We start from the raw sequence: 24,720 nt of genomic DNA on the forward strand, positions 1-24,720 counted from the left end.
ATCATCCCAGGTTGGGATAAAAATAATTATCTTTTGCAGGGGATATTTTTTTTGTAGGAGGGAAATCCCCGATCCACCCCTCCCCGTTAATCCGCACACTGGTAATTGTCGGATCAAAATTGTGTTACTACGTACAGTGGGATCCATGAGTATTACCGTGCAAATTGTCCATGACTATTTTCATTAATTTTTCTCTTACATCCTGTGTGTTTTTAAGCGATGGATTTTATGTATGCTGGTGCAGAAGTTGTCAACAGCTTGCTTTGAGTTTTCTTTTAATTCTTGAAGCTCTTATTGGATCAAATATAGAGAACAAAGATGGTGATGGACAATTTGCCCGGAAATACTCATGGATCCCACTGTACAGTGATATCCATGAGTATTAATTACCGTGCAAATTGTCCATCACCTTGGTCGTGCACTTTATTTGACCTAAAAAGAGCTTCAAGAATTAAAATAAAACTCAAAACAAGCTGTTGACAACTTCTGCACCAGCATACATAAAAACCCATCGCTTAAAAACACACAGGATGTAAGAGAAAAATTAATGAAAATAGTCATGGACAATTTGCACGGTAATACTCATGGATCTCACTGTACTTGACTTATTCAGATATACAAACCGAGTGGGCAGTTGGCTATGTTACCTGTGTATATATGTGACGTTAAAAATATTGATAAATAATTGTGGGAGAAGAAATTCAGTTAGTTCTAGAATGCGTCAGTTATATTTTGCTATAACGGCCTGGCAACACTTGCACTCGCTTCATATTGTGCTACCGCACACACATATGGTAACTTCCAACCCGTTTCATTTGGCTTATCGTTGCTCTTTTGTCTACCAGAATAACAAAGACATGTCATAAAAACGAAACGTGTGAGCACAGGCCAAGAAATGTTTATGAAACGCAATTTCGAAACAATAATTCTTTTGTCCGCCAATAGATGGCTCTGAGACAAAAGGTGTGAAAGATCTACGCAGTCGAGGTGCTAGGTGGGCAGGAAGATCGACGCGATAAGGAAAAAACACGGAAAATTGAAAGAAATTATCGTGACTTGGAACACGAGAGGGTTATATAGGTGGAACGTGTGAAGGGAAGTGTTGAAACGCATCGAGGAAGGATCCGTGTACAGAAAGTTCTTGACATTTCCTGCGTCCTTTGTAGGCTAAGCATCATGCGATGTCAGAAATGATCGTGGTGTTACTAATGAAGGTCTTGTATTTCCTGCTTCTTTGCGGATTCTTACAGTCACCTTCCTACCTAGTCTTCATACCTAAATTGGAATCGGAGGTGCATAGTTGATTTCCAAAAATATTTCAAATTCTATACGGTCAGGACCCACTCCCAGCCTCTAACAAATAGGCTCCAGAGATAATGGTGACCAGAGCGTGTTGGTGATCACATCACTTCCCCTATGGCCGAGAAAGATTGATTGATTTCGTTTAATTTAATCCGCTTTTCTGCCACTTTTGGTTAATTGCGAAGATGGAGATGAGTGATGATGATGATGAAATTGATGAAGGGATACCCAAAGAACATCCATACTCAGGCCAGGATTCGAACCTGTGACATCTGGCGTCGTAGCGCGCTATGCTAGCCACGGAGGCCGGCGAGATTGAGAATATGTGGGGCCTACGTGTCATGGTGCCAAGCACAGAAATATATATTTGGGGCTACCTTTCAGAGTATTTTAAAAATGATGCCTGGTGTTAATTTGCACCTTACGAATTTTTTTAGGACGCCACTAGTCAACAGCGTTACTTGGGGCTTACCTTTGGAGGAAGCGGACAGAAAATTAACCTCAGGTTCAAGGAGGTTAACAAAATTACTCTTGCAAATTTTACTAAACCTTAAAATTTGGTTGAGTGTCCCCTTGCCCCCAAAGTTACGCCAATGCCCAAATCTATCGAGCACTGAATCTTACCTCTAATATCGATATTTTGTTTACAGCATATCAAGGTATCGAGAGCCACTTCATCCATTCTCATTCACCCGAATCCAAACACAAAACCAGTCTTGTGGAAAAGCTTGCATGTCAATTCCTGACAAGTGAAACCCCATAACTGACGCTTGAAGCATGTTAAGGCTGGGCAAGATGTGAAGAATGAGAAACAATAATGATAAAAATAAATGAGCATCGCTGCCAATGTGATTTGCGTGTCAGGTTAAGAAACGGAAATTTTCACCGCCTTCCCTCCATCACGAAGCATTTTTATCGACTGTTCTTGTATGGCGTGTGCCATGATACTAGATTTTCTTCATGAGGCGAGAAGTGACTACATTGATGTGGCACGTTTCCCCAATCTTATCAGATCTAGGCTGCTATCAACGATTTCTTAGTCTCCCTTTTTCGAAGCTTTTGTGTGACCTGCAAGCTCGTTTTTTCTAAGCTTCCTCGCATTGGTGTTTTAAACGCGTTCTTCCTCGCTTGGACGTGTTTCAGCGCGACTCTGTGTGTATGTTTACGCACAACAGGGTTCAGAAGCGGCTTTTGGGAAATCATGCCGAGACGAGAGCAGACCATTTGATTGATTCATTTGGTGTTTTAAGTCAACTTTGCAAGGATATGGGCCGTCAGCCCGTTGCCAAGACACACGACACACCGGCTCGGTCCCCTCGACAGACAAAGACCGGGCGTCGCTGCCTACCAAATATCTTTCTGTTATAAATATATAAATGCCACGACTACGCTCAGTTCCTGCGGGGCATGAGACCCCGCATCCCAAAGTTCGGGTAAGGGTCTGTTTCAAGATAATAATATAATCAAAAGTTAAATTTACACTTACATAACCAAGACTTCAAATTATATTAGCCCTTTCTCATGCTTGAACTCCACCGCAATCGCACCCGCATTCCACTGACCAGTGAGGATACGCATACGATTCGCGATTGAAATCAGCATAATCAATTCTGGCGTCCTTTGGATTGATAAGGCCTCCGCCTCACTGACCAGTAACGGCGGGACACCTCTCCAACAAAAAGGAAGTCAGTTAATTTATACTTATTAGGCAAACTTACTACAAAGAAATACCAAATAACGATTATAAATTTATTTACTAATCCATATATATGTTAGGATAAAAGAAAGTATACAATCTTCAGATCGAGAAAAATTTACAATGCCAAAATTTAATTTCTGTTCAAATAACTTCCGAAAAAACATAGACTGAAACTTGCTTTCTCATAAAATACAATCCAGAGAGCTCCCTCATATATATATCGTCCATATCCCAGCTTAACTTGGTTTCAATAAACAGGTGACAAATTAACAGCAATGATCGACAATTTCCATTAACCAAAACCAAAAGAAAATTACATAAACTTCTTATCCGTAAATATCTATTTGTGCTTCTGTCATATTTTCACTTCAGTATTATGTTCTTTAGAACTCTCGAGGTATACTACCCTCTTCGGGGCCAACCTCCAATAACATTCATAACTAAAGATAAGGGGAGCCTGTCTCTACCCAATTACCAAAGCCATCTCTCGGCCACAAACTACAAATGTTCGCTTGGAATTCCATAACATAACAGGGGACTCTGTCTACCCTTTTTGGCTACTTACATTGCAAAAGCAAAACAATAGACTTTTACCTTAAACGAATTTCTATAAAAACATTTACTCGACCGGTCACCTATTATAACTGTTTCAAAATTATATCTAACATAAAACCAAAATAAGAAAAACCAATAAACGTTCCGGATACTCAGACTTTAGAAACGGACGTGAAACTATATAAGTTATTAGATTTAAGAGACATCCTCTGACCAGAGGTATGCTCTCGGATTTAAGTATCAAAGAAACAAATTTATTTAAATGAACCTCCTGACCAGGAGAATTCAAAATGATTTAAGAATTAAAACAATTAACTCGACGAGAAGGGTGTATAACTTGAATTTATACCGGAGTCACACTGACCAGTGCCAACTTCGATAGAATTTATGAAACAAAATTTTAAATTATTAAGATTAATTATGTATAAATCAAATTATTTACAAGCCTGCCAAAGTCCCCTTTAAGGATCATGCTGACCAGCACAAATCCAGAAAGGTAGCTTACGGAAAACGCAAGACATTGTAGAAGGGAGAGCTGACCAGCCACTCCCCTCACAACGCCTGTGTTCTCCCAGCCCTGGGCCTCGACAAGCGATTTAATCACCTAACGATTCCGGAATCTACTGCTATACTGATTTAATCTGCCAGCGAGAACGCTGATATTTATACTTGCGAGATTGCGCAATCCTATTTCTCAACAAAAGATTTCGACAAACTGAAAAGTTATTTTTAGCATCTAACAATTACCCTTTCCATAAGACATATCCAGAAACACAATGCAAGCTAAACTTATTTACAAACCCACGCAGCGCCGAACGAAAAGAACTCATTGTTGTTAAGGAAGAAAAACAACGCAAGCTTCTACTTGCTTTGCGTTCTTTCTCGTTGGGCCGAAACTGCGTTACAATGTTAACAAAGATAAAAAAAAATTGTACATTCAAAAGATTAAAACTCCAAATGAATTTATACGAGGGCTATTAAATATTAAAAAGATTTGCCAAAATTTTTTCAATCGTTACAACTTTATGCACAGTAAGGCTAATCGGGACTGGACCTACAGTTTAAAGTGGGATCCGAACCACTATGTGCCTCCACTGGGTATCGAACCTGGGACTCCTTGATACAAGCCAAAGACGGGGAGGCGATACACCATTTGAGAACTAGTCTGTCATATCGAGACGAGGAGTAGTGTGCGATACTTTGGTTTGATTTGATTTGATTTGATTCATTTTACTTCGCTTTTTGTGCCACTTTTGGCTAATTTGCGAAGATGGGAATGAGGGATGATATGATGAAATTGATGAATTGAAACTCAGAAACATCCATGCCCAGGTCAGGATTCGAACCCGGGATCCCTAGCGTTGTAGCGCGAAGTGCTAATCACTCCACCACAGGGGCCGGCCCGCGAAACTTTGATAAACCATCATGAACGATAGACTATTTGAAACAGGAATTGCTATATTAACGGCGCTAGGGGTCCCGGGTTCGAATCCCGCCCTCGGCATGGGTGTTCTTTGTGAATGTCCCTTCATCAATTTCATGATATCATCACTCGTCGTCGCGATTAGCCAAAGTGGCATTAAAGTGAACTAAAATAAACCAAATCAATCAATCTATCAATTGTAGGATGTTCGGGGAAAAACACTTAAGTAAAAAAAAATGTAATTTTATAACAGACATTTCTGTTTATTCCTTTAATAGTAAACATTACAGGCATGATACCAGGCACGTATCTAGGAATTTCTTTCGGGCGGGTGAGGGGGGGGTGCTGAACACCATTTTTTGATGGGTATAGATAGAACCTCACAATTGTGTTTAAGGCCATTAGAGGCAAGTGGGTTCCAAAACGGGGGAGGAGGGTGCAAGGAAAATTTACTTTCTCTTGGTAGACAAGGCTTAGCAGTAAGAGGCCATAGTGTGATAGTGTGGTGGCAAAATGAATGGGGAGCAACTATCCCCTAAATCGTCGCCACTGTTTAAGTCTGTCATTTTTTTTCTGTGTAAACCAATCTGCTGTCTGTAATTGGAGGTTTACCTCTGTTGAGGGCAGTAAATAAATACAATTTAATCAGACCGTGAAATCCGAACATTTTTTCACCACTTGACTTCTCCATTTCCATGCATTAACATTGTGTGCCGAAACCATCTCAGTATGTGTGTTTGTCCATTTCTTTTCATGAGGCATCAAAACATCTACGGTGTCTTTGAGTGTTTTTACGAAGCTGTTACACATGCGCGGGATGTACAATCCACTCGACAACGCGAGATTCAAACTGTGGGCTGCGAACTGGATGCAGACAGTTCTCGAATATTTCTCTCTGATTCGAGCTTGAGCACCACTAATGTGTCTTGTCCTTCCATGTTTGCAGCTCTTATAAAAGCCGAAACGCACCAAATTGTTCATGTTCAAACCTAAGCACTCACAAGTGTTCAAAATTGTCAGTCACAGTTTCCGCAGTCTTGTCACACATCGGCACAAAACAAAGGAAGTCTTCTCGAATACAGCTGGATCGTGAAACAATTAATGTTCAGTGAAAACCCTTCCGTTCCCAACACATATAATGTATCGTCTCCCAATATGATCAAATGCTTACTCATTTATCTCCAGTAACGTGCCCAAGGAATGGTTGGTTGGGTCATAACCCAATTTGACCAAGTATTCCTTAAAAAGAGAACGCCAAATACAGGAAAAGACGGCAAATTGAGGACTGACCACCAAAAATAGTATGCGTAACCCCTCTCCCTTCCGAAAATCCTGGGCACGGCTCTCTTTATCTCGGACACATTTTTTGAAATCAACTCACCAGAACTTTTTATCATTTCGTATTGGAGACTGAAGTAAGACGCGTTTTTTCTGCAGGTTTGGATATTATCCTTTAGGGTGCTGTCGCCTGCCTTCGCACCTAACCTTAACAAAGCCCTAATTTCCCATCATTGTGGCTTGGATCTTCAAGACTTAGGAAGATATCAGACCGAAGGGTCACGCAAGGCAATACATGTCGTTTAGAACGAGCCAATCAATGACAACGTTTCACACCGTAGCGACACAAAAGACAGCACAAACCTACGTTCGACTTCTGAAATCCTCAGGTGAGACGGAAATCTCCCTTAGTAGGTCACTGTCATCGTCACATCGAAGTGGTAGCTGTTGTTGACCACAGAAGAAAAATTTCTCCTCAACCGATGGAAATATCCCTATTTTCTTGTTTTTCATTTATTTTCTGTGCTTGTTCATAACTAAGGAAATAAGCAAAAAATAGGTAGACCTACTTATTTTCTATTGTATAATATGAAGTTCACTTATTTCCGCAGAACCTATACGACGATGATTCAACTGCTTTAGATCAATTTTTTATTGATAGTATCTGCGAGAATAATGCAAATTAATGCGAGCGCCGTAAAATTAGAAAAATATTAAAAATATATATTTGCAAAACATGCTTGTGGTCAGGCACGAACCTAAAAATATATTTCTGGCGGGATCCGAACCAAGTGTCTCAGGAATAATAATAAAAATAATAATGATCGATTGATTGAGTTTGTGTTTAAGTCCACTTTATGCACAGTAAGGCTAATTGGGACTGGACCTACAGTTTAAAGTGGGATCCGAACCACTTGTGCCTCCACCTGGTATCGAACCCGATAATAATAATAATAATATTTAAATTAAAATAATTATATTAAAAGTATGTTAAATAAATACTAATTAAGATATATATCAATTAATTAATATTATATTATTATTAGGGCCTCCCCCATGGCGCAGTGGTAGCGTTGTTGCCTTGTAATCAAGGGGTCCCGGGTTCGATACCCGGTGGAGGCACAAGTGGTTCGGATCCCACTTTAAACTGTAGGTCCAGTCCCGATTAGGCATACTGTGCATAAAGTGGACTTAAAACACCAACTCAACATATATTATTATTACACGAATAGGTAAAAGACGTATAAGAATTGAGATAGATATAACACCACGTAGGCTATTCATTATCTAGCTTAGGTGTAGCTAAGATCGACGTAGTTTGTAATAAAAACAAGTGTTCAGGTAAAGAAATTAATGTCAAATAGATGAAGAATTGAATATATATTGAAAGTGAAGATCCTGATTAATATTTTATGCATATTAACGTAAATAGAAATGTGCAAGCATAAATCTTTGGTATACAGTCCTTCAAAAGCAGTATGATCCCAATATAATCCTTAAGAGAAAATAATAACCACCGATTATACAACAATTATATTTTCATTTTTTAGTTATGTACTTGGTAAGTCTTTCGGGGTGAGGGTCCGGACCCCCTGGAGCCCCCCTAAATACGACCTTGCTTGTGAGGTGCGCTTTAGCCTTTCAATCCAGGCAATATATTTACCGTCCATCGTCCAGCAGGTTGTTCTGCAAGAGACGTAATGGTGAGCTTCCTGTGTTGAACAACGGTATTTGTCCCCACTGAACAACCGTTACCAGAAGCTTTTTGCAAGCACCTTACTGCAGGTGCCTTCATATGCGGGTGCAGTAAAACAGCCCCAAGCAGTAGACCCCTTGGGGACACCACATCACGCATTCTCCTTTTGCGGCTACACACTAACCTTTCTCCATCTTTCTCCAGCGGTAAATACAAACCCGCGAGAGTCCACACAAATACCCAGGGCCGGCCATAGGTGGGTTCGGGACTTGGGACTCTGGGCCTAACGGGTAGAAACACGGTGCGAAATCCCGGGAGGACAGGGGAGAATTTCCCCCCACAAAACTTTTCCGGGGAAGGAGAGTTTTTGTTTTAACAACAAACATAAGCAATTAGTTTTGAAGTCAAGTATACTTTAATATCGAGCGCACACGCAAGAAACTTACAACAAAGAGCCTGGGCTCTAAGGACACTGAACCCAGCAATCCCCAGAACACAGGAATTAGTCCGACTTGTTATTTCTTCTCCATTTCTCATCGCCTTTCGTCAGCTACCGCAAAGTATATAAATATGTAAATAAGACACGTAATAACATTTAGATGTGAATTTTATGTATGAAACTATTATCTTCTTAATGTATCTTTTTTTCTGCCGCTAGCCACGCAAATCATTGTTCATAGTATCAGTAGTACTTATATCAAAATCTTCAATTTGCAGTCGAATTTTCAATGGACAGTGGATATAATACATTGTATATTTTATAATATAATTTAATTATTTAATTGACAAATATTTAGTGGAAATTAAATTATATATAAGTGTGTATTTGTGTGTGTCTGCTCCTTCCCCCACACCAATTTGCAGTGATTTCGCACCCTGGCGTAGAAAAGTACAAGGCGACTGAAAATTTTCACCTGGCGCCCCAATTTTCAAAATCCAGTTCTATTTTTTTAAAAAATAATACGAGTCCAATTACTATTTCTTTAAAGAGAAAATAATAACGACGAATAATAAACATGCCATTACAATTTTTTTACTGTTGTCTGTTGCTAGCAGAATTTTAAAATCTGCAGCGATATGATAGTCAGTCATGAATTATAAAGTATTGCTTAGTTTTTTATGGCGTTGCCAGTTGAGACTTCTTGGAAGTTCACCCCGATGCAAGAATTAGTTACTTTAATCCAATATTATATTAAATAATAAATTAGATGTTATAAAATCACATTTCATAGCTTATGTTAGTTGAATTCATGGCCTTCTTACCGCATATTTGCAACAAAAATTTGCTGGCGCCTGAATAAATGTTTACTTTTGTCTACCTCTGCGTGTAACAAAAAATTTTCAAACGCCTTAAAAACTCGGATATTTTGGTTCTTTAATCTGGAGTTCAAGTGTCCTATGTAATCACAATATAAACTATTACAATTAATAATTAATTTATTTATTATTACCCAAGAGCAAGAAGCAGAATATGTATACGGTTAGAACCAAGACTTACAGCACGCAAATAACAGTTTCTAAATTTGGGTTTCCTTTCACTTCCAATGTGCCGCCTGTTCGACATTTATTACGCTTAATTGCAGAACTGGGTGTGTTCAATATTAAACCGAAATTTTATCTATGAAACTGCCAATTTTTAATCATTTTTCAGTAATATTCTCTATTATAATCCTCTTTTGTGTACGTTTCATAGAATTTTTGAGGCTGCAGTGAATTTATATCATTTGTTTCAAATAATAATTTGACTTCATTATTTCATTCTGCCAATAAACATTTTTATTTGATTTTGATTCTTGTTATTTAGCGTTCTTTTCTGCTACTTTTGGCTAATCGCGACGATGAGAATGAGTGATGATATGAAATTGAAAAAGGACACTAACAAAGAACAACAGTACACAGTGTAAATTAACAAGCAGGCTGTTAAATTTAAACGAAATATTACTATATCTTCTAATAGTGCAGTCACTTCTCATCCATGACATCCAGTTTTAGATTCCGTCAGTAAAAATTAATTTGTATCTTTGAAGCAGTGCATTATTAAATGAAAGTTTCCACGTTAGATGGCGCTTGTGAGTAATAATGCTATTACCAATCTTAGCAGCTACATTCTTTACCAAATAGCTCTGTTGTGAGTATATTTTCAATGCAAAAATTAGTATTTAGAAATCGTCTGAGTAAAATTGGCTGACGTTCCCTTAAATTTTCTTTTCATTATCAAAGTATTAAAATTGCATTTGTAAGTAACTTAATTGTTCTTAAAAATTGCCACGCGCCATAGAATAATGAGGGATTACAAAATCCCACATTGCAGCGACTGACATTTACTTGGTGATTGTTGTTATGAAGTAGAGTGTTTTTAACTACCAGTGGCGTTGGCTGCCTCGCTTGTGGTTCTTTCATATACAGTATGGATTCCAGGCGTATACATATCGCAGAATCCACGCTGACGAAGCTATATTCGGAGTCACTTGTATGAACTAAGCTATTAGAATTGAATTTAAGCACGATGTGTTGAAGAATCCCGCACATTTTAACAACTCATGTAAAAAGTGTATTGAAAAATGAGGATCTGAAGACTATGAATTTCCGCTGCCTTCCAACTACAGTTTTTTTAAGGTTTAACGGTATTGCATGGTTAACTGTAATTAGTATAATTTTTAGTAATCCAGTTTGTAAAGGTGTAACTCGTTTCAAGCTGTAAAATACATAACACCCACTGACTACAATGGCTACAAATTCAGTCGCGCAAGTTTCTAAGCGCACTTTATGCACAGGTACGCTATAAAGGAGATCCGGAACACCATGTGCTACCACCGACTAACTAACCAGGAACCCTTTGATTACAAGGCGACGACACAAGACGAAGAGATGTATTACCCCGCACACTGTGATTGATGGTTTACAGTTATGATAACCGTGTAAAATATTTTTTATGATTCACACAGATACATATTTATAATTATTATCTACCTTTATACAAGATCAAATATTCAAATTTGAATAATGCTTCATGAATCTATCTATCTTCTATATATATAAAAATGGATGTATGTGTGTGTGGGTGAGTGTGGGTGTGTATATTTGTTTGTTCCGGCATATCTCTCGAACGCCTGGAGCGATTTCAACCAAACTTGGTACACGTATCACTTACAATCTGGAAATAAATACTGTTGGGGTAAGACATCCCTGGCACCCCTAGGGGTGGGGTGGGAAAGGGTGACATGTAAAAATAATCGAGAACCACGGATATTAAATTCCGTACAAACAGACATCCTTGACTCTATGCAATCCGCACAACGATAGTTTCTCGGGTTGTCTAACATTCAGGCTGTGTTGCGAATGGAATCCATAGTTCTCGTGGCACTCCCAATGCGGTTCAACTCCAAGTGCATCACCTATCGGCATGGGTGGGGGGGGGGGGTGCGAGGGGGTGAAAAATAAAATGCTACAAATGACCTAGATTAGTGTCGAATCCATAGTTTTTGGAGTCGCTAAGCTAATTGGTGACATTCACGATCACATTTAAAATTAGTTACATTTTACACATAGCTAGAATTCATTATTTTCTTGTCTAATACAAGATTGGGATAAATAAATACCCGGGCAACGCCGGGAAATCAGCTAGTGTATGATAAAGCTAAGAAGTAAGGTTTCCCATTCACATTGCACCTTGCAATGAGGTAGATAAGAGGGACGTGGAGTTTGGGCCCCATACATTCTCGATCTCGGCAATTTTGGGGAAAATATGCCGGAATAGTACGCCCCGTGTGCTGAGTGTAAGAATATAGATATAAGGTATAGGCAGGAGATGATGTGATCAGCACCACGTTCCTGGCACCGCATACACACACAAACACACACATGATGCATCGAAAGTGGTTGAAAGGAGCTTGTTGTATGAAGTCAATGAAGAAAATGCACATGGCTTATGACAAAAATTATTGGTTGTTTCAATATCCAATGTCCAATAGCAGCTGTGCAGGAATCTTGCAATAGGAATACAGTGGATGTAATTGAGACATACCACTCAACGTATAGCTGTTATATTGAAATTGTGGGACCTTATCTTTTATAAGCTATACAGCTACAACCAATATATTTATGGACAAGATAGCACCAGATCTAACAACGAAAGGCACTATTTCTCAGATATCACGTGGTTTTCTTCTCAATCACTTCATTCTTACAGTGGATGGACCAGGGTGCGAAATCATTGAAGACTGGTCGGGGGGGGGGGGGGGGGGGAGAAAGATCTTAATCTACAACACCCCTTCCACACAAACATACGTATACATTATACGATATACATATTTATAATGTTATTATATACATATATCAGATATTATAAACTGGCAAACTAATTCCTTTACTAACTGGTTAAAGATATTAATAAATTATGAAATAGTTGAAGTGGATTTATTATGTGTAAGTTTCTATTTAGTTTTTGCTTTATGTTAATATAAATCAATTAGATTTCATAGTTATTATTGTTTTGTATTCTTGTTTTACTTTTATTGTGCGTATTTATGTAGATTTGTTAATGATCTCTTGAGAGAGAAAGCATTCAATTCTCACAACTACACTAATTTGTGTGTGTTCTCGATATTATTCTTAGTAAAGTATATTTAAAATTAAAAGTAATTCCTGATTTTTTGTTTGACGTAACAAAAACTCCTCCCCCCCCCCCCCGGAAACTTTTGGTGGGTTGATTTTTGAGGCCACCCGTCCCCATAGAATTTCGCACCCTGGGATGGACGATAGTTCACCGATGGACAAGGAGCTGTAGCATATGTCAAAATTTAATTCGAACTGGCAGCAACGGAAATGATATGCGAGGAAAGCCCGAACTTTTTTAACTATTCAGAGTACAAGCAGTTTTCAAGAACACATCATCGGACCCCTGAGGCCCTTTACACCAACGCTCACAAATGTTCCGCAGGATATTAATGAACAAAAAAAAAACATTTTTTTCCCAGTTACAGGGCTTCCTGCTTTTGAAGGCGCACTGCTCATGTCCATTAGCCACTACTCACGACACACATCGGTAAGGAGTCTATCAGATAAGCCACGCAACGAGGTGCAAGAAAGGAACATGGAATTTGTGTTCCTCCAAGTCATGTCGGGAGGCAGTTGTGTGAGATCTGCATACGTTTCCACCAAAAGAAGTCGGTTGAGGAAGGAATGTAACTTGATATTGCGATACGAGGTAGCTGGGAGCGTAAGTAACCAGCAAAGCACAAGATAAAACCTAACCAGAGATGGAGTTGAATTGGGCAATGGTGCCTCAAGGCGCGAAGCTGCTTCCGGGCACTCTATTAGCACCAAAACAGGTGTCCGATATTCGAGACGCAGGTGCCTGCTTGCGAAAGCTCCCGGGAAGCGATTCGGTAACAATTTTCCAGCGTTTTTATCAGCGTTTGTGTCTCTTTCCGGCGGTACAGGTGGTCCCGCCATTGTCGATGCGGGCGCGTGCGCTGATTTCGCGCCCCTGAGGGTCTCGGCTAACGACGGGTGCGGAAGATAATGCCTCCCAGACAATGGGAAAACGAGACTTTATTGTTGGGGAGGTTAATATTGAACAGGTGGGCCGGAGGTCGTTCTGTCCAAGCAGCTCCCGTTGGCGTTTCACGATACAAGGTATTAGCGGATGCATTCTGTAGTGAGGAGGGGCACTGCCATGCAGCAACGACGCCACAATTGGCATAGTTTGTTTAATTTTATTTAAAAAAACCTGAATAAACCTACCCTTTCAGCAGAACATCCTGGAGAAGAAACGAGCTTTATATAAAGAATATATATTGTTATACGAGTTTCCAGAATTCCAAAAATTGAGATTTTTATCTGAAAGATCACGAAGTATACTTCACAATTAAAATTTACTTCAAACTTTAAAGATTTTTCTTCAACAAGGCGTGTAAAAATTTAATAACAAAATAGAATAACTGTATTCCTCCAAAGGTACCCACACGAGAAATACCTAATGGCGCGACCGCACCATCAAAATTTGGGGGAGGAATATTTCTTTAAAATAAGAATTCAATATTGTTGCAATATGTGCGATGAGGCGGGGGGAGGGGGAAACAGAATACATAGTAATTCATTTACTTTAGCTGGTTCCAAGTAGCTTTTGCTACTGGTGCGCCATATTTAATCCGTTAGATAAAGAAAGGAAGAACTTAGTGGGCAGACGAAGCAAAGTGTTGAGTATGTTAAAGAAAGTGAATTTCAGTAATAAGATAGTAATATTCACAGTATCTAGTTAAATACTTTATGGGGGTTATGACATGACTGGCAATACGCTCCTTTGTGAGGAGGACCTTGTATACCTCGGTATATTTTCGGTGAGAAATGTGTTTAAATTAAATTCTATAAACTTAGTTCCAGTGATGTGCAGTAGACTATAAGTTTACGTCTACATGCGTTGTCTACACGTAATCTACGCGTAGATTACATTGGGTTGTAGTTTACATAGACTACGTAGACAATCTAAAGTGCATTAACATTAATTTTCAAGGGTTTCATGAAGGCAAAGTGACATTTTCAACTATATTCGTTCCTAACGAAATGAAAAGAATCCTATTTACAACAAAATTTCTCTTCTCTTCTATTACAAACTATGGAAGAAGATAAATAGTATGCAAAAAACAACAACAGATGGCAGTCGTGAGGCAAGAGTAGTCTTTTTCCCATAAGACATTAGAATATTTCTTATATTAGGTTTCTTCCTAGGTGAGAAATTGTTGGAATTTGCAAGGGAGCGTATGAAAAGTTCTCCTCACACATCAGCAACTGATACGCAGTATAATTTTGTTTTAATTCCACGGCGCCCTTTGCTAAGTTATCACCTCTTGCCATGTTGTGTACATAGATTACGTATTCTACGTGTATAAAATAGTCTACGTGTAGAACAACTATCGTTGTTTACGGGTAGACGCACATCACTGCTTAGTTCATACAAGCGGCTCCGAATAAAGCTTCGTCAGTGTGGATTCTGTGATCTCTAAGCTTGCAATCCATATTAGATCTGTAACAACCCCCAGTGAACCAGCCAACGCTACTGGAAGTCAAAGAAACTACTTGACAGCAATCACCAAATAAATCGGTCAGTCAGTCAGAAATGCATCATTGCATCCCAAGCCTACACAAAACATTTTGGAATCCCTGAATCTTTTATGGCGCGTGACAATTTTTAAGAACAATTAAGTTATTTACAAATTCAATTTTACAACTTTTTTTATAAGGAAAAGGAAATTTAAAGGATCTTCAGCCAAATTTACTTAGACGATTTCTAAACACCAATTATTGCATTAAAAATGTACTAACAACAGAGCTATTTAGCAAAGAACATAACCGATAAGATTGGAAATAGCATTATTACTCTCAAGCGCCATCTAACGTAGAAACTTTCATTAATAATGCTTTTTATAAGATACAAATTAATGTTTACTTACGGAATGCAAAACTGGATGCCATATTACAATTGAAAGTTACCGTAATATTTGCAAAATTTAACAGTTAATTTACAAGGAACTGGACGCAACCGTTTTTCTTATTTAAATTTGAATTCGTGAAGATTGGTATGGTCATAAATTACAATTGCGTGCTATTTTGGAAAACTAGACAGAAAAGCTAATTAAATAACCCAAATCAATTAATCACTAAACCACTACTGTAGTTTTAGACTCATCTGCGAAGGCAATGACTATTCATCATTAATCTCTCTCCCAGCAATATATGTAATTGACCTCAAAGTTAAATCTTGCTTCATAGATGGCAGGGCAGTGCGATACTATTGATTTACCTTGAATGAGAATGAGGAAGAGCTATATACTTTCCTAGTATTGTCCTTTTCTTGCATTGTGATTGATGTCGAAACAAAATGGAAATAAATTAGATTTTGTACAATGGTGCGTTCTAAAGGAACTGTTACGTTGAATTTTCTCTGTGTGTTCAAAGAAAAAATAGTAAAAAACAAAACAAAGAAAAAGCTGTAAAATTATTACTTCTCTTACATTATGCTACTGCTTTTGTTCTTCATAATTGATATCAATTACTATTTTGTTATTGTTTCCTTTTAATATTAACTGTTATTACATACAACTCATATATTATATCTCTACGCTTGTGGTGGACCGTGTTGGTTAGGGAAGGTTAAGATTGTGTTCTAGGAATTATTAAACTATATATGTGCATAAGGATGGATATGCATACTGATCATACCTTTTAAAAATTTAACTGTCTGTCAATTTACAAAAGCGGGATATTGATTTTAAAATGCATATCTTATGCAGTTGCGCGACCACACGGGGGGGGGGGACATGGGGGCATTGCTCCCCCCCAACCTCGGACGAAAATGAGTTCTAGGGCGGCAAGGGGGGCAAACATTGTCGGTCAAGGGTACTTGCAGGGGGCAATTACCACCCCCCATTTCAAATTTTATACAAATACAAATGCTTTTCGTAAAATCTTCTTGCTCGCTTCACTCGCAATGTCTGCTTTTCTTGGTCGTATTAAGTTCAGAGCCGTGGGCGCCGAAAGATCGAAATGAAAAAGTTGTAAAGATAGAATGCCGTGGCGCCTCGTGAAATAATTTGCACTCTATTAAATCAATATAGATTTCAGCCTGCAAAAATATTGGATCTAAAAATTTTCTTGCTTGCTTCGCTTGCAATTTATGATTATTTTCTGTAATGCAATGTAAATTACCAGAGAGAGAGAAGGAAGACTTCTCTTAATAGATTTTGTCTTAAATGCATGAAGAATATTTGGGAGGAAAAGGTGCGTGCACATTTGAGAGACGATTTATGTAATTTTTGCTGTTGGTTTATTATGAGATGGACGAATTGATGGTGTAATGTATTTTCTTATTTTACGTAGCTCCATGTTGCATATGTGCGAAATATATCGTGCATGTAAGTTATACATGTCGTATAATAAAATAATTATATTTGGAATGCATTTATCACGATTTTGTCTCTTAAAAATAGTTTGTGCGCTTGTTTGCTATTATTAATGTCAAATTGAACGTGTTGAAAAAATAATTAAAATAGTTTGTGCGAACACAAATGCTTTAGCACCGACTTCTAGCCCTTTCTTGGGTAATTTTAATAACGTATTTTATACTACTATTATTATTATTATTATTAGGCCTATTATTACTATTATTATTATTGGTACATTTATCCTGGTTCTTGCCCCTCCCAGACAAAAATTCGTGTTTGCGCCTCTGATCTTATCGTGCATACAGACATAATGATTATTAACTGCAACTGAGTGCACCGTAAATTTATGTTTAAAACCCGAATCCAAGGGCGCCCGCAGAGGGGCATGGGGGGGCATTTGCCCTCTGAGATTTCTGAAAATAGTTAATGAAATTCGAATGGTCAAATTATAGCGATATTTTACAAAAAATATATTGTTTTCTCTGACTTACAGGCCACAAGTTACCAATTATTATTATTATTATTATTATTTGAAGTAAGGTTACATTTAAGCTTACAGTTTACTTTACACTGATTTAACAAAAAAAACGGATTTTTGTCCTGCAAGAATAGATGTTGTGTTCAGTCATATGCAGATATACAGAATATGGAAATTTTAAATGTATGTATTTCTTAAAAAAACATAAGTAGTGGTAGTAATAATAATAGTAATAATAACAAAAAGTAAAAGCAGCAATAATAATAACAAAAGTAATAGCAGTAACAATAGTGATATTATTAATAATTAAAGTTTCTATGACTCTGCCCCCTCTGAGCAAAATCCTGCGAGCGCCCTTGCCTGAATCATTAACATTAAATTAATTAGATTAACTATGAAATGGCAGTTAATACTTTAAAGACGAACCGACCACCGTGGAGGAGTGTTTAGCACATCGCGCTACAACATCAGGTTCTTCAATTTCATCATATCATCCTCCTCTTCGTGATTAGCCAGAAGCAATGATGTGTATCTACACGTAAACAACGATAGTCTACATTCTACACGTAGACTATACACACGTAATGATGTAATCTATGTAAACAACATGGCGAAAGGTGATAACTTAGCAAAGGGCGCCATGGAAAAAACAAAATTATACTGCGTATCATTTGCTGATGTGTGAGGAGAACTTTCCATACGCTCCCTTCCAAATTCGAACAATTTCTTATCTAGGAAAAGAACCTGACGTAGGAAATATTCTAGTGTTTTATTGGGAAAATACTAATTTTGCCTCATGACTGCCATCTGTTGTTTTTTCTTGCATACTATTTATCTTCTTCCATACTTGATAGAAGGGAAGAGAAATTTTGTTGTAAATAGAATTCTTTTCAGTTCGTTGGTTAGGAACCAATATAGTTGAAAATGTCACTTTCCTTTCATGAAAGCCTTGAAAATTAATGTTAATGCACTTTAGATTGTCTACGTAGTCTACGTAAACTACAACCCAATGCAATCTACGCGAAGATTGTAGACAACGCATGTAGCTAGACGTAAACTTATAGTGTACAGCTAACGGCAAGCATAACAGTAGGCGAATTGTCCATCACTATTTTCAGTCTCTTTTATTCTACATGTTGTTTCAGGGCATGGCATTCCTTTGATTTCAGGCACACTACTGTCCTCTGCTTATTGACGTTCTTTAATTTCAATCCATAATCATTACGTTGTGGAAAACAGACTGAGTGAAAATGCTGATGGACAATTCGCTTACTATTTCTTTTGCCGTTAGGTGTACCATGGAGGAGAAGTTAGCACTTCACTGGCCAGAAGTGACATAAAAGTTAAGTAAAATAAAACCAGTTAGTACCTGTGAAACGATCATGGTAATTTTTCACGGTATTTGGATGTCAGCCGAAATTGACGATCCTCGACCGTTATTTCTCCAGCCAACTTTTTTACTGTGTATGATTGATTTTTTTGATTTGCTGTTTTAAGACCACTTTATGCACAGTAAGGCTAATCGGGACTGGACCTACAGTTTAAAGTGGAATCCGAACCACTACGTGCCTCCACCGGGTAATACTGTGTATGACAAAGGATGTCATCTCCAAAGGAAGAACACCAAAATGTCCCTTCCATGCATGCACTACACTCTGGACAGACAAGTGAGGCTTTGGCAAATGGACTCACAGCCAGTATAATCATCTGGGGCTCCTGTTGTGTGTGATGGTCCTTCATCCATCTCAAATTATCACCATTCATCCTCATCTTTGCAATTAGCCAAAAGTGGCAGAACCACGAAGTCAACTTAATCAATCAATCCAAAACAGGCCCGTAGCCAGAATTTTATTTCGGGGGCTCATCCCTGTTCAGCACGGACGTCGCCAGAAATATTTGTACAGGGGGGCAAGCTACTAATAGCACTTGATTAGTACAAATATAATGACAATAATAATTATTATTGTTATACTAAGTTATTAAAATACATCAATTTCAATCCAAATGTATTGTTATTATTACATAAATGGAGAGAATTTGTACTCGATCCACCGTATCAGTGAAGATCTAACATAATTGTTGTCCATTATTTTTCATATATTTTGTACAGTTAGTGTACTGACAATCATAGTTATTGTATTTTGTTATTAACTTTTACACAATCGTTCAAAAGAAGGCTTTAACAGTTAGTGGTAAATTTTACTCATAAAGTTTATATTCTGTGACCTCCAGGGCCGGATTAACCTATGGGCAACTGGGGCAATTGCCCCGGAGCCCCCACCAAAATGAAGCTGTGAATGGCCTCCACCAAAAAAAACTTTTTACCAGCTGACTATGCTTGTGAAAAATTACATAAGAAGTTGTATTTGAAAAAAAAGACTTCAATATTGATTGTCGTATGTCTATATTCTTCTGGATCCAATTGTAGCACAGCTCTCAGTCGATCTGTTTGTAGATATCTGAAGCTCAGTATACTTTTTACCATGGATTGATATGCCTGTGGTGTGGAAATAAGGCACACTTATTCAAACAATCAGTTCTCAGATACGATTAAGATACTAAATAATCCTACGAGGTACATAACTTTCTTTTGTTAATAACATCGTATTAGAACTGTGAGTTCTAAGCAGTAGCAATGTCAAACATCAGGAAGACATCCCAATGGAACTGTCTATGTATAATATTGTATGTAAGGACCCGTTCCGCAGTACATTTCCCAATGTCGAAATTCTCTTTTGAATGTATTTGGTCTTAATGGTAAACTGCAGCTGAGAAATATCTTTCTCAAAAATGAAATTAGTAAAAAACAGGCTTCGTGCTGCCATGGGACAAGATCGCTTATCCAATCTTTGTTTATTTAGCATTAAACATGAACTTCTTCGTGAATTGGACTTCGATATGAATTTTCGGCGAAAAAGGCAAGAAAAGTGTCTCTACTATAAGTGTTAAGCCTTTGAGAATTTTCTTGAAGAAAGTGTAGTTACTACAATTTCCACAATGAACCTGTCGGTAATTGCCCAGTAGATGGAGCGTGCATATGTAGTGACATATTTACTCTGAATTGTAAATAATATCATTTCTAATAAATTATGTAGGTAAGTACAGTCTACTGCTCAGTTCAGTATTTACTATATATTGTAGTTACGGTGTTCACTCTTCATAATATACTGTAGACATTTAGACGCAGAATTTTACTGCTTCTATAGCGCTACAATTTTCGTCCTGTAACTTTATTTTACTCTGCTATTCTCCCTGCAAACCTATCTGCGATATGTTCAATTGTGAATGACTACTGATTCTAAAATCAGGTCTACCATTTGAACTGCTGAAAATTGGTGGTTAACATATTGAGCTAATAAAGCTCCTAGTAAAATATAATAAAAAATGGGCGCCCCCACAAAACATTTTACCCAGGGGCCTCCACAAACCTTGATACGGCCTCACAAAGAAAATTATAAGTTTTGAAAGCTGTGGATCCATTTTTTAAAATTAAATGGCAGAAATAAAAATATTTATTTATTTATTTATTTATTTCGTCTTCTTTTACATGGCGAAGTTAAGGCTGTGGAGCCTTTTCTTCCACTTGACCATGTTTACAAAAAAATTGAATATGAAATAATTAAAATTTTGAAAAAAAAGGGAAGAAAAAAAAATATATAAAAAATTACAGAGAAATAAAAAATACAAAGAGAAATTACATATAAGAAAGGTAATCTAACCTATAGATACGGACACACACACTCACACACACACATACATATCTTTGCCCTTACACACGTACAAGCAAATACATAACACTACACTTACTTAAGCACAGTCCAATATTACACATACTTAAAACACAGTCCAATACGGTATACTTTGATGATAATTCATCTTAACTATTACTCTAATTCATTTTAGTGCCTTACGTCCTTCTATCATTCTCTGCACCCGCCATATTAATAGGGAAATCAAACATTTAATTTTCATTGTATAATATGTGTAACTTTAACAATTTTTTGAACGTCACAATTGAGGAAGAGACATGAATTTCAGGTGGCAACTTGTTCCAAAGGCCTGCTGAGGTAACAGTAAAAGAATTTGCATAAAAGTTGGATTTGTGGAGTGGAATGGACAGCAGAGACCTTTCGCGCGATCTGGTGTTGTGGCTGTGAAAGTCGGAAAGATGTTGAAATCGGTTATAGAGATATTGCGGGTCTTTTATTTGAAGGATTTTGTACAGTAAAATTAACTTATGAAAATATATCTTGGTTCCTCTATTATACACTAAACGTTTTTTACGTAATGCAGTTTTTACTGTCTTTATAACTTTATTTCTGTTATTAACAATAAAAGTGACATTTAAATTAGAAATTAGAAGGATTTCGGGTGGGGGCTTTAGCCCCCTTAGTCCTCACCCTGGCTAAGTGCCTGATCAAAAAGTAAAATGTTTAATTCTTGCGCTGGGTAAAAGTACAGAGGTGATCGATCACAGGCAAACGTAGGATTATTTTTTTTCCGGAGTGGCTGCCTACTTTTTAGGTATGTGCGGAATAATGTACAAGATATTTTGGAATTATCGTTTAAAGCGTTGTACAAAGAGATAAATTATATTCGGGTGTCATTTTGAGGGGAGTTTGCCACTTTGGGGTTTCTCCGAGTTCTTTACTGCCTTCATTTAAAAATGTCAATTTTCTCGAAATTTCGGGAGGGGCTGTTGCCCCATCAGCCCCTGCGTACGCCAGTGGAGGTGATCGTATTGAAAATTCACCAAGTGCATTACAATTTCAGAAACATTTTGGACACTTCTGTGCACTGTCAGAGCACCCTTGGCAGCATACGTTGGAAAGGGTTCTTAAAAGTGGTTTCTGGGTAAGATTTCAAAAAAGGTTTTCGCCCTCAAGTATATTCACCATTTTAACCTTGCTTTCCTTCTATAACGTGAAAGATTTGCGACAATTACCCTGGAAGAAAAATTGCAGTACAGGCGCCGTCCCGTTCGCCTAACAATACACCTCGAGGAAGACAATAAAAACAAGAATTCAGCGTTTAATGTCCATTATTGCCTGCTACACGGCACATCCTTACCTTTCAACAATGCATCGATGTAAATGCCCCCACAACAAAAGCCTACCCTCATGAATGCGTATTGTTGATGTCCTTTGTCTTCGTGAGAAGTCTTATGGAAATCCTAACAAAGAAAGAGGCCTTCGAGGGATTGCAATGAGGGCGCCATTTTGAGCACCTGGTCTAAAATGGAGGAACAGCAGAGATTGCTTTAGGAAATAAAATAAAAATCTTGCACGTACCTCGTCTGTTTCTAGCATCCCATCATCATCATCTTGACAAGGTATTGGTCCTTGGTCCCAGCACGGGTCCATGGCGGTTGTTCTTCAGGATCAAGCCCAAAAATACTTAGTTTCTTTTCTTTTGTGCCAAAGATCACTCACTGTTCCTTATTGTCTTGGGCGTGTATGTGAACCAGTATGTGTGTATGTGTTGTCCTGCTTGTGCAACAATCCCACTGTACACCTGTGTCCTCTCTGGTTGTCGACAATGAACTGGATGGCCTGCCCAGAGCAATACGCGGCGGAAGAACACGGTAAAAGCAATGCAATTAATGGTCAATAAGAAGGTGACCCCGCTCAAGTTGTGGGTGGATGGTTCTCCAGAGAGGTGGGGGGAAAGAGAGGGGGGAGAGGAGGAGGCCGCAAGACTCCAGTGAAGTTCCAGAAGCAGTAATCGAATTATCGTGTCGAACCAAAATTGCCCCACGATGTAGCAAGTGTATTACCCCAGGTGTGCGTCACATGTGTATATCCGCATGTGTAGGATACGAAGGTGATTGCTTGAGTGTTTGTATGGAAACAAAGTGGTGCTGCTGTTGGTAGGGGGGGAAATGCTGGTGGTTTACGGTGGTTGGTTGCCATCAGGCAGGATGGAACAGAAAGTGGAGGGGGCCACAAAAAACTCGGAGGGGAAGGGGGGAAAGGGAGTTATACTAAGTTCCTGTGCGTTCCTGCCAACGACAAAAGCCAATTTCAGGACTGAACATGGAAAATCAGTCGAGGATCCATTTCCACACACTGGTTGAAGTCGCTATCACGGATGTCCTCCTCTTGTGTAAGACGACACATGGCGTTGTTACTGAGTATTTTTCTTTGTTTCTCAGATAATTACCTCCGAGTCCATTTACACTGTTGTGTGATGGCTCCGTACGCAACTGCGTTATCTCCAATTACGCACTATTTCTTCTTCTGGTTCTGGAGACTCAAGACTCCTTCCTTCCATGTAAATACCACACATCCACACATGTATTTATTTAATTTCAATTTTAGGATTGTGGAAATTTATTCGGGGCGGGATGTGTTGATAAATTTTGTATGTAGGATGATGCTGGGGTAATAGAGGGGCGTAACGCTTCTTGGAATAAAGGATCAATTATTTCTGGTGACCACACACACACATGTTTAAATATGTGGCAAACAAATATGTGTTCGCCATCAACATTTCTTTGTAATCCTACCCAAATCAAGCCAATAACTTTTATGTAACCAAATTATTCAGTCAGAATTACCAATTTAGCTTAACATAACCCGTGGCTCCACAGCTTTAGAAGGTCCTAGGTAGATCTCCCGACTGCCAGTCTCCCTCCCACAATCCTACCGATAATGGGTTGACGTGGGGTCAGCACGTCGAACCCTCAGCCGTTTTTAGACTGCCAAAAAACTAAACCAAACTTTCATGTTTAGTTCCAACAAATGAGGCTTCTTGTGTGTGTATTTTTTTCATACGAAAATTGTGATTTCCAAATTGAAGCTAAAATATTAGCTTTGCAAAGTAGTAATAATAATTTCGGTGAGGTGTGAATGATAAGTAAAATATCCAATGTAAATTCCCCCCCCCAAAAAAAACTACTGACACTTATGAAAGATGCCTTTTTGTTGTCGATTTTTCATCTGTTTCTTCGAGTGAAATGTTTGAAATTTGTTCTTAAGAAGGCCACATTTATATAGTAACAAAATAAACATAACTATACAAGATATGTATTTTTCTATAATATTTAAATTATATTATTAAACAGAGGATTCCATGTACAACATTAGCCATTTCGCATTAGAATGTACTAACAACATGAACTAAATATTACATGCGGTGAAGTAACTTACACATTTTTTCACAACTTTCTAAAACTTGCCTGATATTAAAAAAATTGTCTACTTGGTTTGCTAAATTGGCTCGGTCTGTGGAACAGGGAACTCTGGGCGAGGCATAATCTTGGCTTCTGACAAGTCAAATCAAGAGTTGAGTGCCTCGATGCACAGTGATTGAGAATGCCGAAAATATCGGCCAAAAATATGAAGA

At 38.1% G+C, this 24,720-nt stretch overlaps 1 protein-coding gene across 2 annotated transcripts in view; it reads right to left on the bottom strand.

Moving 5' to 3' along the window:
- LOC145977864 (homeobox protein caupolican-like) overlaps positions 1-22,907 on the bottom strand; it is a 193,355-nt gene extending 170,448 nt beyond the window's left edge. For both annotated transcript variants that reach the window (XM_083110190.1, XM_083110189.1), the window contains exon 1: positions 22,665-22,907. In XM_083110190.1, the coding sequence (XP_082966316.1) occupies positions 22,665-22,736 (72 nt within the window). In that variant the 5' untranslated portion in view covers positions 22,737-22,907. The remainder of the gene's footprint in view (positions 1-22,664) is intronic.
- Between the last annotated feature and the right edge of the window lie 1,813 nt (positions 22,908-24,720).

Source organism: Lepisma saccharinum, chromosome 23 (genome assembly GCF_977018435.1).
Source record: "Lepisma saccharinum chromosome 23, izLepSacc3.1, whole genome shotgun sequence".
Lineage (NCBI taxonomy): Eukaryota > Metazoa > Arthropoda > Insecta > Zygentoma > Lepismatidae > Lepisma > Lepisma saccharinum.